Source organism: Abramis brama (genome assembly GCF_963993115.1).
Source record: "Abramis brama genome assembly, chromosome: 17".
In the NCBI taxonomy this organism is placed as follows: Eukaryota; Metazoa; Chordata; class Actinopteri; order Cypriniformes; family Leuciscidae; genus Abramis; species Abramis brama.
In genome coordinates, this window is record NC_139979.1 from 19256300 (window position 1) to 19281993 (window position 25694).

General features: G+C 36.2%; 2 protein-coding genes across 2 annotated transcripts; one reads left to right on the top strand and one right to left on the bottom strand.

The window, feature by feature from the left end:
- Window positions 1–1227: 1227 nt before the first annotated feature.
- rabac1 (Rab acceptor 1 (prenylated)) lies at window positions 1228–5332 on the bottom strand. Its single transcript, XM_084088433.1, has 6 exons — window positions 5226–5332; window positions 3470–3550; window positions 3089–3301; window positions 2724–2821; window positions 2129–2230; window positions 1228–2043 (listed from the first exon to the last, which is right to left on the bottom strand). Exons 2-6 carry the CDS (start codon window positions 3538–3540, stop codon window positions 1955–1957), a joined length of 573 nt encoding a protein of 190 aa, XP_083944559.1. The 5' UTR covers window positions 3541–3550; window positions 5226–5332; the 3' UTR covers window positions 1228–1954.
- A 928-nt stretch (window positions 5333–6260) lies between these two features.
- On the top strand, window positions 6261–25432 carry dedd1 (death effector domain-containing 1). Its single transcript, XM_084088559.1, has 7 exons — window positions 6261–6388; window positions 6823–7001; window positions 7281–7765; window positions 7855–7974; window positions 14705–14833; window positions 22712–23099; window positions 24122–25432. Exons 3-7 carry the CDS (start codon window positions 7300–7302, stop codon window positions 24126–24128), a joined length of 1110 nt encoding a protein of 369 aa, XP_083944685.1. The 5' UTR covers window positions 6261–6388; window positions 6823–7001; window positions 7281–7299; the 3' UTR covers window positions 24129–25432.
- The last annotated feature ends 262 nt before the right edge of the window (window positions 25433–25694 follow it).

Sequence of the window (25694 nt, forward strand, 5' to 3'; positions counted from 1 at the left end):
TCCAAGAATTGTAATATGAGATGTTAAACTATTAAAATTTACTAAAAAGAATGAAAACAAAATATAAAAATGAAACCTATTTCAATATATTAATTATATCATAGTATATATAAATAATACTAAATTAACTACTAAATGAAAATAATAAAATAATATTTTTAAACCTTGTTTTTTTTCAATTGGACAAAAGTCTAATCTCATATTTCTTTACATAGTGATATTTAATTTTACCGTGAGTAGTTGTGTTCCTAGTTTTTGATAATGAGGGCATAATGCAACCCATATACACATCTCCTGGACTACCAAGAGAAATGAATACTTCAATGATGACATCCACAACAAAGGTTTAACCCCATTTATTTTTTCTATCCTGAGAGGTCATTTTAATAGGTCACAAAACACTTAAGTATCAGTTTATCAATAATTTGTCTTTTCCTATGTTTATCAGAACTGATACTGAATAAAATATTAAAACAACTTTATAGAGCATTCCTTTTTATTTTATTCTATTTTCCTATAACATTACTAATGGAACTAATGGGCTTAACCTTCTGCTTACGGTTATTGATTAAATAAGAATAACATGAAAAAATATATATATTTTTTAAAATTAATTAAAAAATATATTTTTTTAAATTAATAAAAAATATATTTTTACACATACATAATTTTGGTTACTTGGAGCCCAATCATGAACATAATCAAAATCAACAAAATACACCAACATTAGCCACAATTTGATCTATTTCTCCCAATGATTGCAAACAAGACTGTCATCTTCAGCCACAGAAGAGTGACTGAAATCTGCTGACCGCAGCATTCATCATACATTTGTCACTGCAAACTACTGACTTGCAAAAGTGCCCAACACACACACACACACACATTCATAATGTCCCTTGGGAGAACGCTATGTGCTCACTGCAGTGCTCCTCTTCCTCCCTCCCTCCCTCCCTCCCTCCATCCATCCTTGCTGCACTGCTGTAATGGAATATCGATCGCTGCTCTTGCCGCAGTGTTTAAACGGAGAGGAAGATTGCACTCAAGGTCATCACTATGGCAACTTAAAAATGAGATGGACTGTCACTGGCCTGTTGTCATGAAAACAGGTCATGTAAGTCAAATTTGTGTGATGTGAAAAAAAGAGAGGACACAAAAGATGAAACGAGACAATAAGTCAAGTTACTTTCCCATGAGCAACCATTAAATAGATAATAGACTTAAAGGTATGGTACAGGCTGAGCATTTTATTGCACTTCCCATTCATTGACACAACAGAAGGAAGTTGTGAAATAAAAGACAAACAAACATTTCCATAAAATGAGAACATATATAAAAAAAAATCCTCCAGTAGGAATATTGGCATTGATTACATTGAATAGCAATAATAGACTATCTTTGCTCACGTATGCTGTCATTAAATAATGCATGCGCTGCATGTCCTAGCAAGACTGATGTAACAACTTATGAGCTAAGTATAGCCTAAGACAAATGATCGTGTAATGTCTGGTACCTTATATATCAAAGAAACTGTCAAGTCAGAACATTCTTGTTGCCAGGTTTTTTCCCCACTATTCTGGATGAGCTAGGATAAAATTAGCTAGCATCAGGTTTGGGTGGACTGTTCCTTTAAGGATAGTATAGCTTGAAATAGTTTTTACAACTAAACTGCATTTTTTTTGCTTTGGGTCACAGTGCATTTAGTTTGTGCTTTGAGGATATTTTGGAAATAAATAATGTAACAAATGATCATGATATCCAATAGGTACCAGTAAAGGCATCGGAGGTCTTTTAATGTGCTTGATCCATCTTGGGTGATTTCAGTTTAACAGTCTTTACTTCTTCGCTGGCCAATCTGTGAGTAAACTAATATTGTCAAATAATATGTGGCCATGTAAATGACGAGGCAAGACATTTTGGGTTAACATGAGCAAAAAGGTCAAAGGTGAGAGGGTTAAACAGGTTCCATGAGCAGCTCATCCACGTCAGACGACTCCAGCTCACGGAAGGCTGCATGAGACCCGATAACAGCTAGTGTAGCACCTGAATAAAAAGAGTCCGAGAGTTTCAGAAAGACTGTTTGGGGGAAAAACACAGAAGTGCAATGAGATGAAGGTGAAAAACTCACCTAGTACCCAGAACACTGCAGATCCTGCCCCTGCGAGCCAGAACACAGGGAAGGAAACCCCTCCTGCTAAACCTAACTGGTGTCCCTGAGTCAACTCACGACCTGAGAGAAAGAAATGAGAGAGTTTACTCATTAGATCACTTGCATCATGACATCAAATATTCAGCACTTAAACTCTAACACTTTAAGCAAACAAATCAAATGACGTGATTCAGGTTACATCTGCATTAATCCAGATATATTTAAAAATGACATTTTCATTTCAAAATGCTTTCTGTTCACACTAGTGTTTTCAAGCCTTTGTTACCTGTCCACACTAAAACGTCTGAAACGCTTAAATCATCTTACTGCATATGCGTAAAAAGTCATAAAAGTACGCTGAAGATACTGAGACATTTGAAGATATTTTCGAACATCTTCGTTTTCACAGTCCCCACAACAACAAGAAAACTGCATTTTCAAATGTATCCACTTGGGAAAGTGTCTTCAAAAAACTGTCTCAGTGTGGACAAATTGTAAAAAAAAAAGTTTTATCTGGATTAATGTAGTCGATGTATCCTCATATAGCCTTATATACTACTAAACACTCTCTTACCAAAAACAACCAGCTTCTTTTCCAGTGTTTTCAAGTGGATTATATAGAAGGCACCAGCAAACACTCCCAAAGCAATCAAGAGCATCGGGGAACTGATACTGAAGGAGAAAAGCACAAAGAAAACTGTTATTCAGCAATTTATTTGAACACCTTAAAGCTTCCTGTGAATGTTTACTCTGTTAAATGCCTTCTAGAATGTGGACCTTCAGGGAAACTTAAACACACACACACCCATGTTGTGTACATAAGAACAGAGGCTTGTTGAGCGTCTTTATTTCCATTACAGTGGAGCCTTTTATGTCATTTGAAGAAGTTGCCTCATTTGCATGCAAAATTCAAGATGATTTCAGCAAGCAGTTCCTTACATGCAGTAGAGGATGAGTCCCATGAAGATGAAGGTGTAGTTGCTGTGATAGGTGTTCAGGTTCCTCACCACACGCTGGCACAGCTCCCCAAAATTCCGAGGTTTGGAGAACTTCCGCTGGTCTACAAAGCTGGCCCATGGACGGATGGACTTCCGCCTGCGGTCCACCCAATCCTTAATCACACTACCAGACAGACCTTTGGGCAGCCAGAGCCTGATAACCCAGACAGAGAGGAAAATAGTATTACCGAAGTAATAATATAATATAATATAATCATAACAAAACAAAAAAATCACAGTAACACAGTCAAGGCTAATAACAACTCATAAAACATCACATTTGACCATGTGCAATTTAATATTTAAATGGTGATAGACTCACCTCCCCATTACTCCTGTCCCAGGAAGCTGTTCTGCCTCACTGCTAAAGGGGTCACTTGCTTTTCCATCCATATTAACGTGTCTAATAACACACAGATCTTAATTAACAGCCGAACAGGAATATATTACTACTCTGACTGTTAAAAGTATCTAGTTCATTTCCAATGTAGTTAAGAACCACTACATATACTATACAGGTACACTACATATATTAGTGTATATATATACGGTGTTGGGTAAGTTAATGTAAAAAAGTAATGAATTACTAGCTACTAATTACATCTTCAACAGTGCAATTAGCTTATTGTACTAATTACTCCCTCTAAAAGGAATTGCATTACTTATTTTGAATTACTTTCAAAATCCCATATCAACTTTGATCAGTTGAACAATAAAAGGATCAAGGATGTAAATGAAACTGAAATGAATTTTTTTCAAATAAAAATTAATAAAATTGTAAAAATTTCTTGAACTGACTAAAGTATTTAAATGGAGTTTACATTAAAACATACATTTTAACATTAGATGTTAAATTTTGATGTTAAATCCACTATTGTTTTGTACAGAATTATTGAACTATAAAAACATCAAAATAACAGACTAAACAGAATAAAATGTTACATATTTACGTATTTAATGCACTTACATCAGAAGTAACTGTAATTAAATTACAGAACAATTAAGAGTAATCCCTTTCTTTACTTTTTCAAGGGAAAAGTAATTAAATTACAGTCGTTAATTACAACGAACACTGACTATATGGCAGTACACCATATAGGTGCTCTGAGATGTACTTTTTTCAAGATTTAAGCATTTCAATAAATAGTAAAATTCCAGCAAATTTAATTGAATAATCCTTACATATTATTCATATTATGAATTAAGAATTTTAAATGAGTAAAAGAGCTTAATAAAACATGTTGTATAAATCTTAATGGAACAAGGTAATGGACCATTTAGTTTACGTGATTCGTATTCATAAAAAAATAAAAAATAAAAAAATAAAAAAATAAAAAATAATATATATATATATATATATATATATATATATATATATATATATATATATATATATATTATTTTTTTAAATACATATATATGTGTATAAGAGGACACTCTGGGACTCTTCTCTAATGAGGGGTCCGTCACTTTGCTCATTACAAATATTTTCAGCATATTTGCCATATTGTAACGTTAGTTATTGTAGGCTACTATCATATTACAACATTACTGTGTAGTCCTCAAAGGAGCAGGAGGTCCTAATTCATTTTTGGAGGGAAAAATGTATAGCACATAAGAGGCACAAAAAAATATATATTTACAAAACAAACTCTTAAAGCTTGATGAGAACTTTAAAAAAAAAAACAAACAAACAAATTCCATTGTGAGCGAATGGAAAACCGATGTCACTCATCATGGGCTGGTACAGAAACTGCGTCCACAACGAGAAAGAATCCGGATGAACAAGTTTGTTAAGCTTCTGCATTCCGTCAGATTTGTCCAAAACATATGAAATTACGACATTATACCATTTAACAACATTATATTTTTGACGGGTTGGTACAAAAACACTCCCCAAAGTTTGTTTATCAAATCTGTGACGGAAACTAACAAGCGCTCTCTTAAATAACGCTGATTGACCCTCAACTATGAAAAATGTTATAAAAGTGAGCTTTGAGAAGCGACAGTGAACTTAGATACTGCTAAAAACAGTGCACTGAGAGGCAAATAAATCATAAAACAAAATTCATACTCACATTACTTTCTATAGATGTATTCAGTGTGTTGATGCACGGCGGATATGATGTGGTTACGGGTTTGGTTAGCCAGCAGCAGCAGTCAGTGACGTGTACGATCTTCTTCTGTAGACGTAAACACGAGTCGAACTAATGACTGCCACCTAGTGACATGGACACAACCAACAAGGCGGATAAAGCGATATTCTTCACACAATGATGATGACTTATTATTTATATGGTATATTATATTGTTTTATACTACACTTATAATTTTAATATTATATATCTGTTATAAATTATGAGGCCAGCTAGGAAGGCTAATAATTTAATAAACCAGACAGTTGACGGCACCCTTTGATTTTCATAGAAGGAAAAAATACTAGTCAGTGCACTAGTCTGGATAACCAACATTCTTTACAATTTCTTCTTTTGTGTTCAACAGAAGAAAGAAACTCATACGGTTTTGAAACAACTTGAGGGTGAGTAAATTATGACAGAATTAAAAAAATTGGGAGAACTATTTCAACAGATGTTTTAAAAATGTATGAATTAAGTTCTGTGGATAGAAGAGGACGTTATGTTTTACAACATAAATTACACACTGCCATACGTCATTTTTGTAAACGTAAATTAATTAAAACGTTGCTGCATGTCTTACAACTACCACAAGGACGTAAGTTTGCGTGTTTGACAAATTAGACAACCGTTGTGTTCCTCATAAAGTAACTTGTCCGCAGCATACGTTTAAAAAAAAAACAATTCTAGTCGGAATTGTTGTGTGTAATTTATTTAGTAAAAACAAAACGAAAGTATGAGTAAAGTAATTCACAGAAATTATTTTGCTAAAAAAAGAGGGAACCCATGGACTGTTACTGAAGAGCTTCATTTCGACTCTCTTTTGGGTTTCTAATTTTCCCTTCCCAATATGGCGACATTCTGCGCATGAAATCTCATAAACGTGGCACGTGAACGGTTTGTTGACTTAAAGCCTCGATCTACAAAACATATGCGAGCGATTTTCCTCCTAATACACACATAACGATCTGCGGCTGTGCGGAAATCAGTCCACAAAACTGGCTGACGCTCGAGTGTTGTTGTTCCAGTTGAGTAGTGGGTGGTATTTGAAGGGTTTGCAGGGTTTGAAGATTATAATCACAATCCAGATAAATAGTTTGGTACAGGTAAGATTTTTTTGGACCTAAAATATGCGTGTTTTATTCATGCAGCAAAATATGAACAAAACAAACTGACAGAGAAAACCTTGTTAAAAAACAACAACAACAATAACAAAAATTCCTTCCGGACGCTAATATACGATGATGTTGATAACAAGTGCACTTATGTGGCTGTGTGTAGTATGTAACATGTTTCTTGTGCGCGCGTGTGTGTTTTGTTTAATTTTACATCGAGTGTTTTTGGTGCAGTGTGATGTCAGGTCAGTTGAAGGAAAAATCTACTAGAGGAGCGGAAGTCAGTCAGCTGCAGGAATGTCAGCTGACGCAGAAAACACAAACAATTGAACGTAGCCTCAACCATATTATTCGTTCATAGAATTGAACGGTGTTTTGTAGATTTAGTAGTTAAACATAACTGAATGTCTTTTTTTATCACTTAGGCTTTAGGTCTTCTGTTCTCCTATCTCAAACGTGAGGTTACATAAGAAGAGCACGTGACGCTGCAAGAGAGGAACGTCTGACAGCGGTTGGAACTGCTGAGGGAGGGACGGACTGAGGGCGGGTCGCCACAGAAACGCTGTTCGAAACCAAATAACAGCGCTGTTTCCACTACGAACGGGTAAATATCTTTTTATGTTGTTTTTGTACCAAATGGAGACACAAAAATTGCATTTGAATGTTTTATAGAACTGTTATTTTAATCCAAAATCGATCCTGAAAGCTAGCTCTTAGGCTAACATATGTGATGTTTAGCGAGATTGTTTAACCGCTCAGCACTGTTCTTTTAACTTATAATTTTGAAATCCGGTCTGTTTGCGTGTTTTAGTCAGTATGTCATTTTTAAACCTTTAATTATATAATAACCCACTCTTGTTATTCTTGTGTTCTTCTTGACCAGGCACATTTAGACATTTATCATGGCTTCAGCGAAATGCACGAGATATTCCCTGTACTGGGAGGAGACTGAGTGCATGAGCTACTATGGGATGCTGTCCCTCCATGAGATCTTTGAAATCGTGGGCTCCCAACTCACAGAGAGTGATGTCGAGGTTTTGTCCTTTCTCCTTGATGAAACCTATCCTGGAAAACATCCCCTTGATCCAGAGGGATGGACTGAAGATTTACCTCCAGGGCCTGATGGATCTCCACAGGGTAATTCTCCATGTCCCCGGCTTCTGAATACATGGCGAAAAATACAGCCGCAGAATGAGCCGTGCCCCATCGCCTGTCGCCACCGACCCAAGAGTGGCGTTGAACTGCTGTTGGAGTTGGAGAGGCGAGGGTACTTGAGCGAGGAAAACCTCAGGCCTTTATTGCAGTTGCTGCGGATTCTGACACGGCATGATGTTTTGCCCTTTGTCTCACAAAAGAAGAGAAGAACAGGTGAGTATCAGGTTTAAAACTACATTATACTGTAGTAGTAAAACAGTAATGTTTATGGTCAGATACTGATGTGTAGCCTGTGCTGTTAGTGTCTCCAGAGCGAGAGAAGATAGACTACCCAGAGGTGGATACCAGACGGGACACACAAATCAGCCCAAACACAGATATACCATCCTTTGAAAACACACAAGACCACCAGTGGAGAGCAGGTGAGCAGAAATTACAGTTCAGCACATTCATTTATTAAAGTTTGTTAAAAGATTTTGTCTCTGTTTTTCAGCCTTTTTGAAGGTCTAATATAATATATATAATAAAACAGCTGTTGTTGGCAAGTTGATTAAAAAAGTTTGTTAAAAGATTTTGTCTCTGTTTTTCAGCCTTTTTGAAGGTCTAATATAATATATATAATAAAACAGCTGTTGTTGGCAAGTTGATTAAAAAAGTTTAATCAAGTTAAAAGGCATATTTTCCACACTCTTTAACCAAATGAAAACATTAAAGAATAATATTTAATCATTGTCATTTATATGTATCAGTATAACAATATACTAGTATAGTTTTAAAGGGTTAGTTCACCCAAAAATTCTGTCATCATTTAAGCACCCACGTGTTGTCCCAAACCCGTAAGACTTTCGTTCATCTGCGGAACACAAATGAAGATATTTTTAATAAATCTGAGCCAGTTCTGTACTCTCCATTGACAGCTATGCAACTACCACTTTGACGCTTCAAAAAGTTTGTAAAGAGATCGTAAAACTATCCATATGAATTGAGTGGTTAAGTCCAAATTTTCTCAAGAGACACGATCACTTTATATGATGAACAGATTGAATTTAAGTTTTTATTCACATATAAACATTGATCAGCTGACATAAACAGAAGCTCAACTGAATGCTTGACGTGCGAGAACAAACCTCTTGCGGAAGCTCAAAAACATGAACCTCATTGGTTCTTGGAGAAGCTCAAACATGCTGCGTTACACACGAGAATGAACCTCATTGGTTCTTGCGGAATCTCAAATGTGCCGTGTAGGGATGCGATCCGATACCAGCACAGTTTTTTTTTTGTACAGAATTGTATAAATCTGACCATTTAGTGGAAAAAAAATATAATTTAGTGGGGAACAAATAAGAGACAATAAGTGTAGCACTAAATCTGGTAAAAGGTTACACGTTGCTCTTTGTATTGTTGTAAAATACATTCATGAAAAACAAGTATAGCCTATATATAGTATCAAATTAAGACATCTTTTAAATGTATTGCGCAGCTGTTTAATGAAGCAGCAACATAAGATAGGACAGAACAAGAAAGGCTATTAATAATCTTTCATTTCGCAAAAGTATTATGATATGAAAGGCTCCAATACAGTGCGGCACAAAGCGCTTATAAGCAACATGGAGTCACAGCGTGCAGCGCTTCGAGTCCGCATTGAAAAGTTCAAAGCACAAAGGAAAGATATATTGATGCGTAGTGTATTATACAGTATCTATCTATGCAATAGTTTATTGAGCCTTTTCTTTTAACAGTTTTAAATTTCAGTTACTGTGCGCGTGAAGAACAATTATAGTGCTCTCTACTCTAGTGTTGTGATCTAACAGACACCCGGTAGAAAGTAACATGATTAAGGTACAGCAATAAAGTCCAGCAAGATAAAGTTGTTTTATGCGAAACCATAGACCCTTTATCTACAGATCAAGTATAATAATAGTAACATTGAATCATCTTGCAGAGAGTTTCATCCTGTTGACTGTCGTAACCGAATGCGACAGCTGCAGCGGAGGGAAGAGTTTACGTGAACTTGAATTTAATGACTTAACCTGTTAAGCTTCACCAGTGTGCCGACGCACTGAATCGTTCTTTTTTAAATAGTTCATAGTAACTATTAGATTTAATGTTATTACCTTGACAAACTATACATCATTAAAAAGATATAAGATTCAAGTTTCAGTATTTGACCACTATTTTATTCTGAGAAACTTATAGTGACAGTTATGTCCTAATTTGTGTCAGGAGTTATGTAATTAAAAAATGAGTCGATACCTTTAATATGAATTATGAGCGTCAGCCGCTCCCATTCAGAAAAAAAACTCCTGTGCGGTCGTCATGAAAGCGCTTCACAAAACAACGTCCCTCAGGGCTTTTAGCTCAAAAATTTGCAGATTTGGAGAAATATTGATATATTCTCATAGGTTTATGTCAGATTTCTATACAGAGGAATAATATTTATTGAATTTATACCCAAATATGCCAATGTAATCATTATGAGCACTAGATACTCTGATGTACTGTGTTTTCAATACACACTGGCAGCCTGAGGGCGCCCTATGCACATTTAGTCCATATATGGAACACATGAAGAAGAGCCATATCATGTGACATTCCAGGAACTCCCTGACATAAACAGAGATCGCTGTAACATGCAGATAAAGATGTTTTGGAGACAATGAACATGATTGCAACGATATATGATTTATCTGTGTTCTTCGAGCCATGTCAGGTATTTTCATAATAATAGATTATATTTATAATGTAATGCTAATCGATATAGATTTTATCATTGTGCAGAATACTATAAAATAATATATTTTCTGTCTGATTTTTTTTATCCAAAGCCAAATCAGATCACAGAAGGTTATTTAAAACACTCGACTTGCGTTATAAAGTAAGTTTGGAGCAAAAACATGGTTTTAATTTATAAAATGTCATGTATTGATGGTGTGCTAAGCTAACATGCTACCTAGTCCAAGATGCACCTGCCACCTAGCTGTTATTTTTATGAAAAAAATTAAATAGGAATGCTTACTGAAATCTTTTTTCAAGAAGGGCATTTGATACAGTTTCAAATGTGAAGTGAGAACTTTGATAAAAGAAATTAGGGATTGAAACACCATGAATAGCCAGTAATTATAATGCAGACAAAAGAAAAGCATATTTAGAGCCATAACCAGGCTGGAGAGGTGTGAATGTGTGCAGGAGAGACTGAGACTGAATGGGGCTCGTTTGCACCACAAAACAATAGAGACAATAGATTGAATAGATGCTTAGAAGATGACAATAAACATCAGTTTGCATTTTAGAGTCTAATCAAAATAAAGTCATATGACACAATCTTTAGAAACATTTAATTAAAAACAGAGTTTTAGACTTCAGATCATCTTCATATTTTAAACATAACATGGTCAGACTTAGCAGCTTTAGCTGCAGTGCATTTCTAGATTGATACAATGCCAACTTCAATATTATTTTCATGAAGATATTTCATAAAAATAAATTTCCTAATTAAACAATAAATGAACCTAATTGGTTCTTGCAGAAGCTCAAACGTGCTGCGTTACACACAAGAATATGAACCTCATTGGTTCTTGCACATCAAGCAAACATACTTGAGCTTGATGTGTGCGTTGATGAATGTTTATAATTGAATAAAAGTCTAAATTCAATTTGTTCATTATATAAAGCGATCGTGTCTCTTCAGAAAATTTGGACTAAATCACTTAATTCATATGGATTAGTTTTATGATCTCGATGAACTTTTTATAGCATCAAAGTGGTTGTTGTATAGCTGCCAACAGAGGGACAGAAAGCTCTCAAATTTTATTAAAAATATCTTCATTTACTTTCAGAAGATGAACAAAAGACTTATGGGTTTGGAACAACATGAGGGTGAGAAATGAATGACAGAATTTTTATTTTTGGGTGAACTAACCCTTTAAAGTGTCATGAAACCCCGTTTCAGCACCAGTTCGTCCTCAATACAGTTTTGAAAAATGCTTCAAAGTGGCCTAGTGGTAAGCTAAGGAGCTGAGGGGGAAGAGGGGAGACTGACATCACAACAAGGGTTTTATTTTGCTCTCATGGAGTTAAAAGCATCAAAGCTTCCCAAAAATTCACGCTGCAATTCACCATTACACTCAACAAAACTAAGATCAGTGTTGGGAAAGTTCACTTTCTACATGAACTAGTTCAAAGTTCAGTTAACACATTTTAAAATGAACTAGTTCAGTTCATAGTTCATACTCAAAAATTTGAACTAAGTTCACAGTTCCAAAAATGAACTAGTTCATAGTTCTTTTTTTCCATGTTGCTGCGAGATATTATTTTTCAAAATGATTGCCACAGTCCATATAGAACCACAGACAATTATTTTATCAGTTTTAACACTGAATATATGCGTCAGATTTTTCCCATCCTCACCAACCTTGTCATAAAACTCGTTTAAATGATCATACGACGCCTCCTTGCTGCTTTTTGTTTTGATTTGTAACGTAAGTGATGAGTTGTTCATGAACGATCCATTCATTGCGTCTGTCACGTGACAAATGAACGAAAGACTCGGAAGGTAAAGTAGTTATTTATGTTCCCTGTAACCGATTTTTGACTGCATTATAATGATTTCTTAATTCAGAATATGATCAAGATTGCGTAGGTGGATGTGTTCGGGGAATTTGCCAGTTAATAGTAAATAGTAACATTTAAAGCCCCTTAAATGAACGAAATGACTCGAAAAAAGATTTGTTCATTTTGATGAACGAGATCGAACAAGAGAGTCACTAGACACTGGTGGCTGGTGTTGCCAGATTGGGTGTTTTTTCCGCTACATATTAAGGCCGGTTTACGGTGTGTTTTAGCCGGGTTTTCGACTGGAAGGCTCTATAGAAATCTGGCACTCTATTGAACGAAGTTAAACAGAGAGCGTGGCGTTCACAGACACCAGAATGAACGAGTTCACAGTAACGTTCATCAGGCAGTAATACAGTACGTTCAGTTCACGTTCGCCCAAAATATGAACGAGTTCATGAACTATCGTTCAATGAACGCGTTCAGGCACAACACTGACTAAGATATATTATACATGTTTTATAAGATCACCGTAAATTACACAAATACATACATATCCTTTGACAGCTATAATTTAATACACAAATAAATGCACAGCTGTTCGCATTTGTACTCTGCATCGAAAATGTATATGAAACGCTGTTGCATTTTTAAATAACTTTTTAAAATAAAATAGCCTTTTTAAGGCTTTTTTTAATAAAAAGATCAAGTGAAAATTATTAAAGGGGTGGTTGAGTATGATTTCACCTTTCTAACTTTAGTTAGCGTGTAATGTTGCTTTTTGAGCATAAACACCTGCAAAGTTACAACGCTCAAAGTTCAAAGCAAAGGGAGATATTTGTTTTTAAAGAAATCGTTTTTTAAGGACTACAACAAACGGCTGGTAGGGACTACACAACATTCCTCACGGGTTAGTGACATCACTAACCCTAAAATTTACATAAACCCCGCCCCCAGAAACACGCAGTCCATGTTGAGAAGAGGCAGAGTTGTGAGTCAGCTCAAACTGTAGCATCAGTCTTTTCACATGCAATAGAAAGTCACTCTGTGTACATCTCACAACAGTTCCTATACAAGCTATTTATAGATTATCATGACAGAATATGCTAATTAAAGATAGTTAACACATCAGCAACATAAATTCATCAACTAACCATTCAGACGTGTTGTCACTTCTTCTTGAGTCTCTCCATCTTTGTCTGACTCCGTTTAAACATAAAAGGCAGAACAGTTTCTGTCATTTTAGTGTGTCTGCGTGAGGTAATCGGAGCTGCTAACACACAAGTTCTTGAAACCCCGCCCTCTGTGTCGGGAGCAGCAGCATATTTGCATTTAAAGGGCCAGACACAAAACGGTGCGTTTTTGCTAACCCTCAAAAAGTAACAACTTTAACATGCTATATAAAATTATTTGTGGGGTATTTTGAGCTAAAACTTTACACACACACTATATAAGAGATTTATTTTACATCTTGTGAAAAGGGCATTATACCACCCCTTTAATAAAATGGACAAAGAAACACCTTACATAGAACAAGTGACAGGTCTATTAGTTTGCATTTACATTCTAAGACTTAATGCACATCTATTTTTACTTTACTACAGTATCAGATTGTTTAATTTCATCTGTTGCTATGATTATGTCATTGTCAATAAATGCAATTTTATAATCACTAAAGCTGTCAATCACTTGGTTACATTCAGTGCCTGCTCAACTGAGATCTACACTCCTGCAAAAAAAGCGTGCGATGAATGAAAACTCCAATGTTTTGAGTAGTGTTAAGCGGATTCTGACTAACTTAAACACCTCTGATTGGCCAGAGGCACGCTCAATAAATATGTTTGTAAATGGCTTCAATGATCATTGCTGCAAAAACACATTGTAAATAGAAACCTTTGGCGCTCTTCACAGAATGCTTACACAGATACACACGGGAGTGTTTAAAAGCAGCCGCTTACCAGCGGGTACTGAATATAACTAGTGCTCGCCTGCTCGGTACTGCAGAAAAGCTGGTATCATCACATTTTTAAAATTTCAGTACCGACTTGGTACCAAAGTACTGGTACTTTTGACAATCCTAGTTTGAACTGATTGACTGAAATGAATTTTGAATTTACCATGCTGTAGAGCTGCACGATTCTGGATAAATTGAGAATCACGATTTTTTTTTTGTTTTAAACCGAGATCACTAGTTTTGACTCACAGTCCTGCAGTGAGACTTCTCCTATGATGACCGTCAAATTGTCTTAGTTTTTCAAGAAAAGTCATGACCAAAATTAACATTAAACATTTCTTTGAAGTAGGCTTGCTACGATATTCGGTGTTACCGGTGTTCAGAAGCAAGTTCAGTTACATCACTTGCCCACCGCAGCACAATAAATAAATTGTCACTTGCCCACCGCAGCCCACCGCAGGATCATGTTTGTACAGTCTGACAAGGAACAATCGTAAAGGACTTTAATAAATCGCACAGTGTGCACCCTGCTTTAGTGAAGCGCTGCGAAGCTTCTGGCTCGTCAGGTTTTGGGCTCTGTGCTACAGGTCCAAGGGTACCCAGCCCTAGTTATCATGCATATTAATCTGTTGTCATACCTGTGTCAGGGGCAGGCTCTTCTCAGACAACAACCACCCCTGTCCGACGGAAGCGAGGTAGAGGTCACCATTGGAGAAGAAAATCTGGGGGAAAGCCTGTAATCCAGCTTCAACCAACACCCAACAAAGTGACCTGCGGTAAGAGCACTTTTTTTTTTTTACATTTTAATCTCTCTTACAGCATTCTTTGAATATATGAATCTCTTTGCCTTTTCATTTCTCTCTCCTTTTGTTTGATTTTACAGTATCTGTAAAACGCTTTAGAGCTCAACAGTTTATAATTAACCAATCATTCATTCATTAGTGCCTGAACCTCTAATGCTGTCAGAATGAAAGTGTCAAACCGTCACACAATAGGTCAATGTTAAACGTATGTCATCTCCATTCATCCCTTTATGAATTCCCTGCACTCTGCACTATTATCACTTTGAGTTTCATTCTGACTGGACTCAAAGGCTGCTCACACCAAAGCCTCTTTATGCTTTTGCTAGATGGAAGCTGTCCTGCCATCAGGGCATTGCTAAAATCTCTTCAGAACAGAGCACATGAGACACACTGAGTGGCAATAATGGCACAGTAGGTAAGGAATACCAAACTATTTGTTAGGAAAGCAATATTTTCTGCAAGGACTGTTTTTCTGGGACATTCAAGTCTCAAAATACCAATGGCCCCAATTGACCTCATGCTCCAATTTGCTGCAAAGCATTAAAAACCGAACAAGTTTTCCTGTATAATGCCCTTGTGGGAGCTGAATGTCTCATGATGACGTTTAATAGAGATGCTCATGTCAATGGCAATTTTGCAGTAATTTATTATTTATTTTTGTCACTATAATAGGTAGTTTCTACGTAACGGTGCAGATACATATCCTATAATCATTTTATCTGCATGATTTTGCCTCCTTTCAACACTTTTCATCTTTGGCTTCACAGTGCATCTTCTGGTGTTACTAAAAATATAAATATATGTTGTTGATTTTTGACAGAAATCAGATTTTCACCATCTTTAAATGTGTGGATTCTTTCAAAATATAGGTCTGATGCATGAGCCACACACTGAACCTCACACTTTCAAAACGTAAATGAAAATCTGGGAACTCTATTAAAAACTCAATAGATTATTTCATCTATTGTGATCACTGATTTTAAAAGGATAAAATTATAAAAATGTGGATGAGTTGTTATGTTACGTTTACTCAAATATCCTAATTCATGCATAAGGGTGCCATCTTGTTTTTTCAAACGTGTGCGAGTCAGGCTCTAGACACGTTCTTTCTCTGCCTCATTGCACCAAGATGCGCAGTACTGGTCAGTTTCACTCTACTGTTACAGATGCTTATTGACCCTTTATATCTGCTTGTACAAAGACTGCATGGCTCTGGTAACCTTCCTCATTACGTGCGCTGCAGGGGGTTCTTAAACCCTCAATTGAACCTGCTTATTTCCTTGCATATTCATGTCTTCTGCTCAAAGCATTTTGCTTTTGCTAAAGGCAACAAGCAAATCCAAAGTTGTAATGTTTTTGATTATAGTCTGTTATGTACTTATTATCTTAGTAGCAGTTGCTCTTATCAATCAAAAGTAATACAGTAGAGGTCTGCGCGGGATGGATTTTTGGATCCCGGTCCCGAAGGATTTTTCCTTCAAAAATTTGTTAGATTTTATCCCGCTCCCGCCCGATACATTCACACTTTGTCCCATTCCCGCCCGCAAAAGCCCGTAGGATTTTTCAGTCTCGTCCTGGTGTCTATAGGCTATTTTTCCCAATTTCCACACACATGACTCTCCAGATCTCCAGTTGCAGACTTCTAGATGCTGTTATTATTAGATAATTATATATTGCGAGGGCCCACGCTTTCTCCTGCTTCCTGCACATATATCAGTATCTTCCCTCCTGCATCCGTATTCAGCAATTCAAAACTTGAGGATTGCAGACCTCTATAAAACAGTAATTTGGTGCAGCACAAGATTGCTTAATGGTTAACATATTCATTGAAGAATCAAAATTACAGAAAAGGTTATTTTTTTAACATTCCTTTCTCAGAAACAAGATTGTATAATTAAGATTTGGTCACTGATTGCATTTTTATACCCAATAGTCAGGGTAGTGCCACATTTAACTTTTGACAGGAATGAAAACGAGGCTGCGAGAGAGAGAAGTACAATGCGTACGATGGATTATACTGTCGTTTAACAACATAACGTTTCAGCCGATGAAATGTCATTCGGGGAAAAAAAAACCTCAGTAGACAAAAACTACAAATAACAGTTTTAAAAGTTGAGTAGTGAATCTTATATGATCTAGGGGCCTATACAGTGCATGCCATTGTAAAGACCGTAACTCTCACAGCCTTGTTTTCATCCGCCTTAAATTCAATATGGCATCTAACCTGACTAAGGTCTATTGTAGTTGTGATCATTTGTGTGCACAAGACAATGTTTCAATTATGCTTTAGACTTGCTTCAATCCCCCTGCTTCCTTCATGGTTCGATTTTCAGACAGAAAAGTACACTCACATTCTTTGCTTTTATTTCTATCACATTTTTCATGAACTTCTCTATCCCTTTTTGTGTTCCTTTTCTTTTTCCCTTGGATAAGCAGTTTTCTGTGTTAATAACTCCTGTGGTGTGCCTAAATGAAATGTCTTAAAGAGATTATTGAATATTGGGCCTTTGAGACTGAGAATGCATCAGCCTGTATTTCCTGGTGTCTCTTATCCAGTAAAACACTGGCTATTGTCATTCCACTTCTTATTTAAAGCATTGATCCTCCCCCCTCTGTAACTGAGCTTTGATGCAGCAAAAGCTAATCTACTTTCTGCACTGACCTTTTGTTTAGTGAGTTGAGAATCCTTTGTGCCCTAACTTACCTTACCTCTCCCTTAAACATTAGCTTACTGTACACTGCACTGTGAGCTTTTTTGACCTATAAAATGTTCATAAACCAACCTTCAATCTCAAATGGTTACATGTAAATTTGAATGCTCTCTATTGACTATGAGATCCACACTGGAGATGCTTGTTATTCAGATTATCTCAGACAACAAGTTCTGCTATGCCATGAATGACCTTTGAACTTTCACCTTTGTTTTACTCCTGAACTAGCTGAACATGCTGTTTGCTGTGTTGACTCCGCATTTGATCTTGGCAGGTTGACTCAAGAATGAGTAGAAAAAGCAGGAGAATGGACAGAGTGAAAGAGACAGAGCTCACAACAAAAACAAGTGTGTGCTGTCCGCTCTGTCCGATCATACACAGTCAAGACATGTGTGTGCTTTAACTCACGCGCCTGGTCCATGTCCTAAGGTAAAGAACCCCCTTCCTAGCTCGCATAGGAGGAGGGGTGAATCTAATACTCTGTGTTCAAATGTCAGTTTTCAGTTGTTACTGTCCACTTCCCCAGTTACATGTGCTAAACGATGAACTAGATTTGGGAAAAAATAGGAACAAAATCCTCTCTGGAGGGGTTGTTGGCCTCAGTGTTTCACAGAACTGACTCAAAGAATTCATGCAAAATTCCTTGGAAATTTCTGGGAGTCCATGCTAATTTGCCTATATTACATCAACATTACATGAGATGAAATTACTCTGTTTTCAGTGTAATCTCTGTTCAAAACAAGCCATTCTGCAGTCGTTGGCCAAACTCAGCGGCAAAGCTCGGTTTTGCGATGTTTTGTCTTCAAAAAACTCCTCTGTGAACCTTTGTTGGAGCAGTTCTGAGGAAAATGACCCAACAGTTCTTGTTTAGACCCATACCAGTGTTTTGTATGTGTTTTCAGCATTGAAACTTTAATATTTAAAAACTTTAAACTTTTAAGTAAAGTTAACAGGTACCTTAATTTATTAAATCGAATTTTGCCAGTGTTTTGATTTTGTAGAATTGAAGTAGACACTGGTTGTAAAGTTAGTAAAATACTAGCCTGATAAGCTCATTCCAGACCCAAGAGGTTTGAACCTGCAGTCTCCATATGAATTAGAAAGTGTTGCTTTCTCGCACACAAACAAGAAATGATGTATGAACTTTGCCTGCTTGACCAAAAAATGAGACATAGCAAAACTATTGCAACAACGTTCATCCAAAACTGCTTGTTTCTCTCTCTCTCTCTTCCTCTCCTTTCTCTATGTCCACAGTTGAAAAACAGACTGACACAAGTGTCAGGAACAAAAACAAGTTGGCCATCCTCACATACTAAGAGAGGGAGAGAATGAAAGAAAAAAAAAAGTCAAAAGAAAAGCTTGACCCTGACTTATGTGTGCAGTCGGTCAGCCTTTGGCCCTCGTTTCTCTCCCTCCATCTTGGTTTGTTGTTCAGCAGAAAAGAGGGATCGAAATAAGTGTGGAAGCTCTTCGCATGGAGCAACACCCCTTAAAATGATGCACTTTTATTTTTTATTTTTAGAAAAATAGTTAGTTATTGTTTGTTTATTTTGAAGAAATTTACAGCATCTTTACAAAATATCTAAATATTTGTGAATTCATGTTATTTATTTATTACTATTTTTTTTTTATGCTCTGGGATGCACAAATGCACCAAAATCATAATGCTTACAGTGGACGCATTACATATATTAACAAAAAAAAACTCCACTGTGCTGCTTATTATTGATACCTTCTGTGAGAAAAACCATTGTCCTGTATTAGTGTTTGTGACGAGCTCTGATAATGTTTGTTTAATGGAACTAAAAGTGCTCTGTAAATGTGTGCTGTGTTTAAAAGAACGTTAAAGAAGTTTTGTGTTTCGAGTCTGCTTTCCAACCTGCATTACAAATTATTTTTTGGAACATTCTGGAGAGGGGGGGCACCATGATCTTTTAAACTTGACATACAATAAGTAATGTTGTTCCTGTATGGTAATAAGTACTTTTACATCCTTGTTTTAAAGGGGTCATGACATGGATTTTTTTATTTTATTTTAATATGTTCCTTGAGGTTCACTTATAATGTTAGTAAAGTTTTTTGCACAAAAAAAAAAACATTTTATGGAAAAACTATTATTTTCTATTTTCATTCTGACCCTTTGTCTGAAATGATTAGTTTTTAAGGGGCAACTCCTTTAAGGCTTGTCAGTAAAGGCCACTGTTCTGATTGGCTAACGTCATTGCATAGGAAACCGTATCAGTGCTGTTGCATGTAAGTGTTTTGACATTCACAAAGCATTATGAAATCATTTATTTACAAGCAGCTTCTGTCACACCCAATACAGTTGTCTGCTTCAGTTTCTTTTTGAACTCTCCATTACACTGTCTTCTTAACAAACACACAATCCTCTGACGCGATCTGGGACACCATTAAAATAAACGATCCGCTTGTGTCCGACGCTGGGATCCTTCTAAATTCTGTACAGAGACGCAAGCGATCTGTTGAAACTGGACGCATCAAAGCAAACGTTCACTCTTCCATTTGTGCTCTTGTCGACAGACTCAAGCGCGTGGAGTATGTCAGAAACTGAATGCGCATCTGTACACTGTATCCAGTGTAGAGAGTGTCAGTGATTATCATGGGTTCTATTTGCTTTTGACGTGACACAACACTCAATATCAGCCGTTAAGAGGCTGAATGCCAGTGGCTGGGGCCTATGGTGAAATGATGTTTAAATATTCGTCGATGTCTTGCTTTGACGCAGCCATATGCAAATATATCGTGACGTCAGATCACGCAATATCTAAACGAGTCATTTTTGGAGCTTGAAAAAAATGCTTTGTTTAGAACGAGGAGGACGTTTTAAGTTATGAAACTGGCAGGATGTTGTAATGGTACAAAGACCTCATATATGACAAAAGATCAAGATAAATTTGATTTGTCATGTCAGGACCCCTTTAACATGCAGTACTAGTAGCGTCAGTAATAAATCTAAATTGGTTTGACCTCACATCATGGAGTAGTTTCCTTGTCAAGTGTTAAGTCTGCATCTGAAATGGGTAATCTTTGAACAGTATAATTTAGTAAGGGCCATTATGTGAATGGATATTTTTTTTAATTATGATGATCAAAAGAAGCTTTATTGGCATGGTAAAATAAAGCATTACATTGCCAAAGCATTAGTAGGATAGTAATCACACAAGAGTTACACTGTCTTTCATATTAATCCTTGTCTCACTTGCATTTAAAAAAAAAAATCTTGGGTTGCACTTTATAAGGTGACATAGTTACATTGTACTTACTCAAATAAGTATTGAGTAATATTAACTTATTACTATAGTAAGTACTTGTAGTAATGTGTAACTAAGTCACTTTAAAATAGTGTTACCAAATATTGTAATTACACTACTGTTCAAAAAATGTGGGGTCGATAAGATTTATTTTATTTACTTAAAGAGTAATGTTGTGAAATATTATTACAATTTAAATTAATTTAAAATATAATTTATTACTGTCAAAGCTGAATTACTCCAGTCTTCAGTGTCACGTGATCCTTCAGAAATCGTTCTAATATGCTGATTCGGTGCTCAAGAAACCTTTATTATTTTATCATCAATATTGAAAACTGTTGTGCCGATCTTTTTTTGTGGCATTGTAAAAGTCTTTAATGCCACTTCAATTGAATGTGTCCTTGCTGAATCAAGTTATTTCTTATTGAAAAATAAGTCTTTCTGACCCCAAACGGTAGTGTAATTATATTTACTAGCTAAGCCCTATGCTGTATACTGTTCCTGCATTGATTAAAGAATTAAGGGAATGTGTATGTCTGGATATTTAGCCCCAGTCAATTTATGAATAACACCAGGACAAAGTTATCAATCCTAAAGTGCTACTGTTCACAATTACTTCATAAATACAGTATATTCAAGCATTTGAACTATGTTTTATTCATTTTCATTAATGAATATATTTAGTGTCATCGCTTACTCCCTACATTACTGGATGGTTTTATATTTCATATTGACTGTTGCTTTGTAAACGTCCCCACATGCAAAAGGGTGGAGTTTGTGGTGGAGCTTTGGTTGTAGAAAGGTTGGATTTGTGTTGCAGCAATGTTCTGAAGATTGATGGGTCCACTTCCTCCTCTGACCTCTGAGCTAATGACATGAAAGGAAATGACATCACTGCGAAGCGCTGGTTCAGTATGTATACTCCAATCGTATTTTGCCGTCTCTGTTCCCTGTGCTGTTGCATGACATCTCAGTTCTACCTCCACTGTTTGGTAAAGCCAACCTGCTTCATTCTGCCTTTCAATTATGGCCCCTACAGAATTCAAATGCACATATCAAAAGTATAAATATCACCAGATCTGTCGACTGAAGCTTTGAATGTGAGCCCATCTCTGGATTTAGCTTGAGGTGCTTTCAGTCCACCTGAACTTCCTGAACGGCCTCAGTTTATGTGCTTTCATAATTCACTCACATCTCTGCGACCCGCAAGTATGCAAGTACTATGTTCAGTTGACATGTTGGACTTTACCAATGTGTTTCCAAGTCCCTGTGTGCCTGCAAATAATTTGAGTGCCACCACGTGATGAATTGATCTAGATCTCCCCCTCCTTAAGTGCAAATCCTGAACTAGCCTACTGGTTTCAAAAGCCTTAATGACTACAAGTGAAGAATCTGGGTCAATCGACTCCAAAATCCCAATGTTAAACATTTTGAAGATGTTGGCCTCCGTTATCAAGTAGATCTTGGAGCTGATGCCGTATCACAAGGAGTTCGATTTTTGTGCATTCTGGTTTAACACACTGTCCATAACAGTTCAAAATTTAAAACTGCAAAGGAACTTGCGTAAAGCAAATCTGTGTGAATCATTGCTATTCTTAGTTATTTTTATACCAATTTTTTTTTTGAATATCAAGTCTCATTATGACTGTATTTCTGCCCTCCTTTTGACCCCCCACTGATCTGCTTCATTTCTCGTGTTCTCCCCCTTTCCTCCGCTGCTGTTTTTCTCATTTCTCTCCATCCTTGCTGCAAAAAACCCTTCAATTTCAAAACGAATCTTCACAAATCCAACTTCTTTGCCCCTTTGCATGCCATCCTTCATCCCACCCTCCTCTCTTTCTCTGTCTCCCACGCTCTTACGCTCTCAGATATCCGACTGCGCGTGCGTGCGGAGTATTCAGAGCATGAGACGGCCCTTCGTGGAGGAGTTTCTTCAGACAAGCAGCAGCCGCTGGAGAGGCAGTTTGAACTGTTCAGCCGAGCGAACCTGCTGCTCCGCGCCCGGGATCTGGGCTCCATTGTCTGTGATATCAAGTTCTCAGAACTTGCCAACCTAGATGCTTTTTGGGCAGACTACCTGAGCGGGGCTCTGCTCGAGGCACTGAAAGGGGTCTTCATCACAGACTCTTTGAAAAGGGCAGCGGGACAGGAGGGGGTCCGCCTGCTTGTCAGTGTGGATCAGGATGACTACGAGGAGGGCAGGAAACTGTTGCTTGGCAACCAGACACATAATGGGACAAACTGGGACACACAAAGGTGAGTGTGAGTTTGTAAGTGCATTTTAATGTGTGTATTTTTTTTACTCATGTGGTACGATAATGATCATACATTAGTGCTGACACAGTATGATTTTCTTATATAGCCTACACCCTCTCTTATTACACCCTCTATATTAACATGTAACCACCAGGGGGTGTTCGAAAGCAATTTTGTCATATCCCCTTTTTTTTCTACCAGGAGAGAAATAGTGTTATTTATTTTAGTATTATCTATATACTTATTGTAGTATTTATTAATTTTTGGAATTACCTTTTATGTTTTTAGTTTTCATTCTAATATTAGTTTTAGTTATTTTGTTACATACTTTTGTCATTAAGTTGTTGTTTTTTTCAGTTACAGTAGTTGCCAATAGTTTTTCATGAAATATTTATATTTCAGCTTTATTTTAATTAACAAAAACTATTTGAATAGTTTTAGTAAACAAAAACAACACTGGTGAAAAAGTTGTAGATACTTAATAAGTGAGTTTTAAACCATCACTCTTCTAAAGCCAAATATATAATTGTGTTTTTTTGTTGTTAAATTTTTTTTTTTTTGGTTAGCATTATTTATAATAAATATTCAAAATATTTTTTACAGAGAACAGAAATATGTGGTAATACTAACATAATTTCTGTAAATGTATTACATAAAATAGCATTAATATATGTAGGCTAGTTAATATTAGTTACATTACTTTGTTAGTTACATTTCATACATTTTTTTTGTGTGACTATCATTAATTTTGATTATTAAAAACTACATTTCATGGAAAACAGTTATTTTACAGTTTAAACCCCATGCTCTAAGTACCTTTTTATGAGTATGGAATGTATAAAATCATTAAATAAAGCTATAAAAAAATTTATGCATGCAAATATGACACATTTTTTTGGGATTTTAATGTATATTTTGTGTAAATACTGATTAGTTTGCTTCATAGTCTACAGAATTGGTTTCAAAGCTATTCTGCAAGTTCCCATATGTGTAAAGTGATGTATCTCATGTTTCCTTCACAGGCCCTGAGAAATGTCATTTTCACACGGGACCTTCAGTTGTGATGGATGAAGATGTTTTGCCTTTTTATTTCATTACCCATTGAGAGTTGGTGACCCTGCTGGGATGGAGAGCCTATTGGAGGAGACTAGATTAAACTGGGCGGCCGTTTTGTTGGACACAAGAATCATTTTCCTTCAGAAACTGTCAGACCGTTCAGAGGTTAGGTTCAGATGTGGGGCTGTTTCTCTCCACGGCAGGTCAGTTTAAACATGAACGAACACACAATACTATACCCATAGAAGAAGAACAGGAGGGAGGTTCTGCATCTATGAATACCACTTACTCTGCCCCAGGTGGTATAGATTATTTATTTATTTTTCGAATGTGATGACCGTGAACCCTGGAATTCAAGTTATGTTTAACTTTGTTTGGGAAATGTAAAATAACCTCTTTCTTTGATAAAAGATAGAAAGTATGGGAATATACAAAAAAAATATGTACTGTAACTCAAAGGAATTACAAATCAATCCACAAAAGAATGGAAAAAAAAACAAAAAAACATTTAAATGTTATTTTATTTTTAGCATATCTCCTGTTTTGAAAGGGTTTGAAAGATTAAATGCTAACTTAATTCTTAAGATTTTGGGCTGGTAACGATGCATCAGAAGACCAAAGTCACACTTCCACCATTGGGCCGGCGGATATGTTGCGTAACCAAACTCCTCAGAGTGGTCTGTTGTACTGCTTATAAGAGTCCCATATAGATGGCTTTTGAAATCCTTTATACAGTACTTGACTGGACCAGTCAATCAACATTGCCAACATTTGGAAATGCCACAAGATGGAGTAAAGATTCATGCTGATCTATTCCAACAAAGACTGTCTACAGTGTGCACCACTGTGAGACTACATTTGTCCCAACAACTCCATGTTACCATGCTGTTGGTCTCAGAAACAAGGTCAGCAAGTCGTGGATTATCAGGGCCTTTAGATGCCTTTGTAAATTGCAGATAGAAAAATGATAGTTAATTATAATTAGATGACTGCTGATTTGACACCAGCTTTGACACACAACCAGACTTACCTCTGGTCCTGTTTCTATAACGTGTTGCCCTTTTTGTTATATTTGTACTTTTATGACAGAAAGAGAAATGTTTAGTAGTTAGTGGTAATTCATTTTGGAACAGTCCTGTCATAATTGGGAGTGGAAAGTTGAACACTTTTGTGTTTTGATGTTTTTGTTTAAACATATTACTTGATGTTGTTTTGGAATATGTACATTTAAGTAAATATGATTCTTAATAAAGTACAGAAAATAGTTGTGTCTCTGATATTGTGTGATAAAATATGTTTAATTTCTGTTTTTAAATTCCTTTTGGGAATGTTAAGGCCAAATTCCTCTAAGTATTGCTTATATTTTCCAGTTAATTTATGGTTTTAGTATGAATAACGTTATGCACCTGTGATTAATTGTACTTTAGCGCCCATAATCACTTAAACTTTTTGTTAAACCATTTAGCGATTATAATATATTAATGTATATTAATATATTGGACACAAAATATAGACTAAATAATGTGTACAAACAGTGTA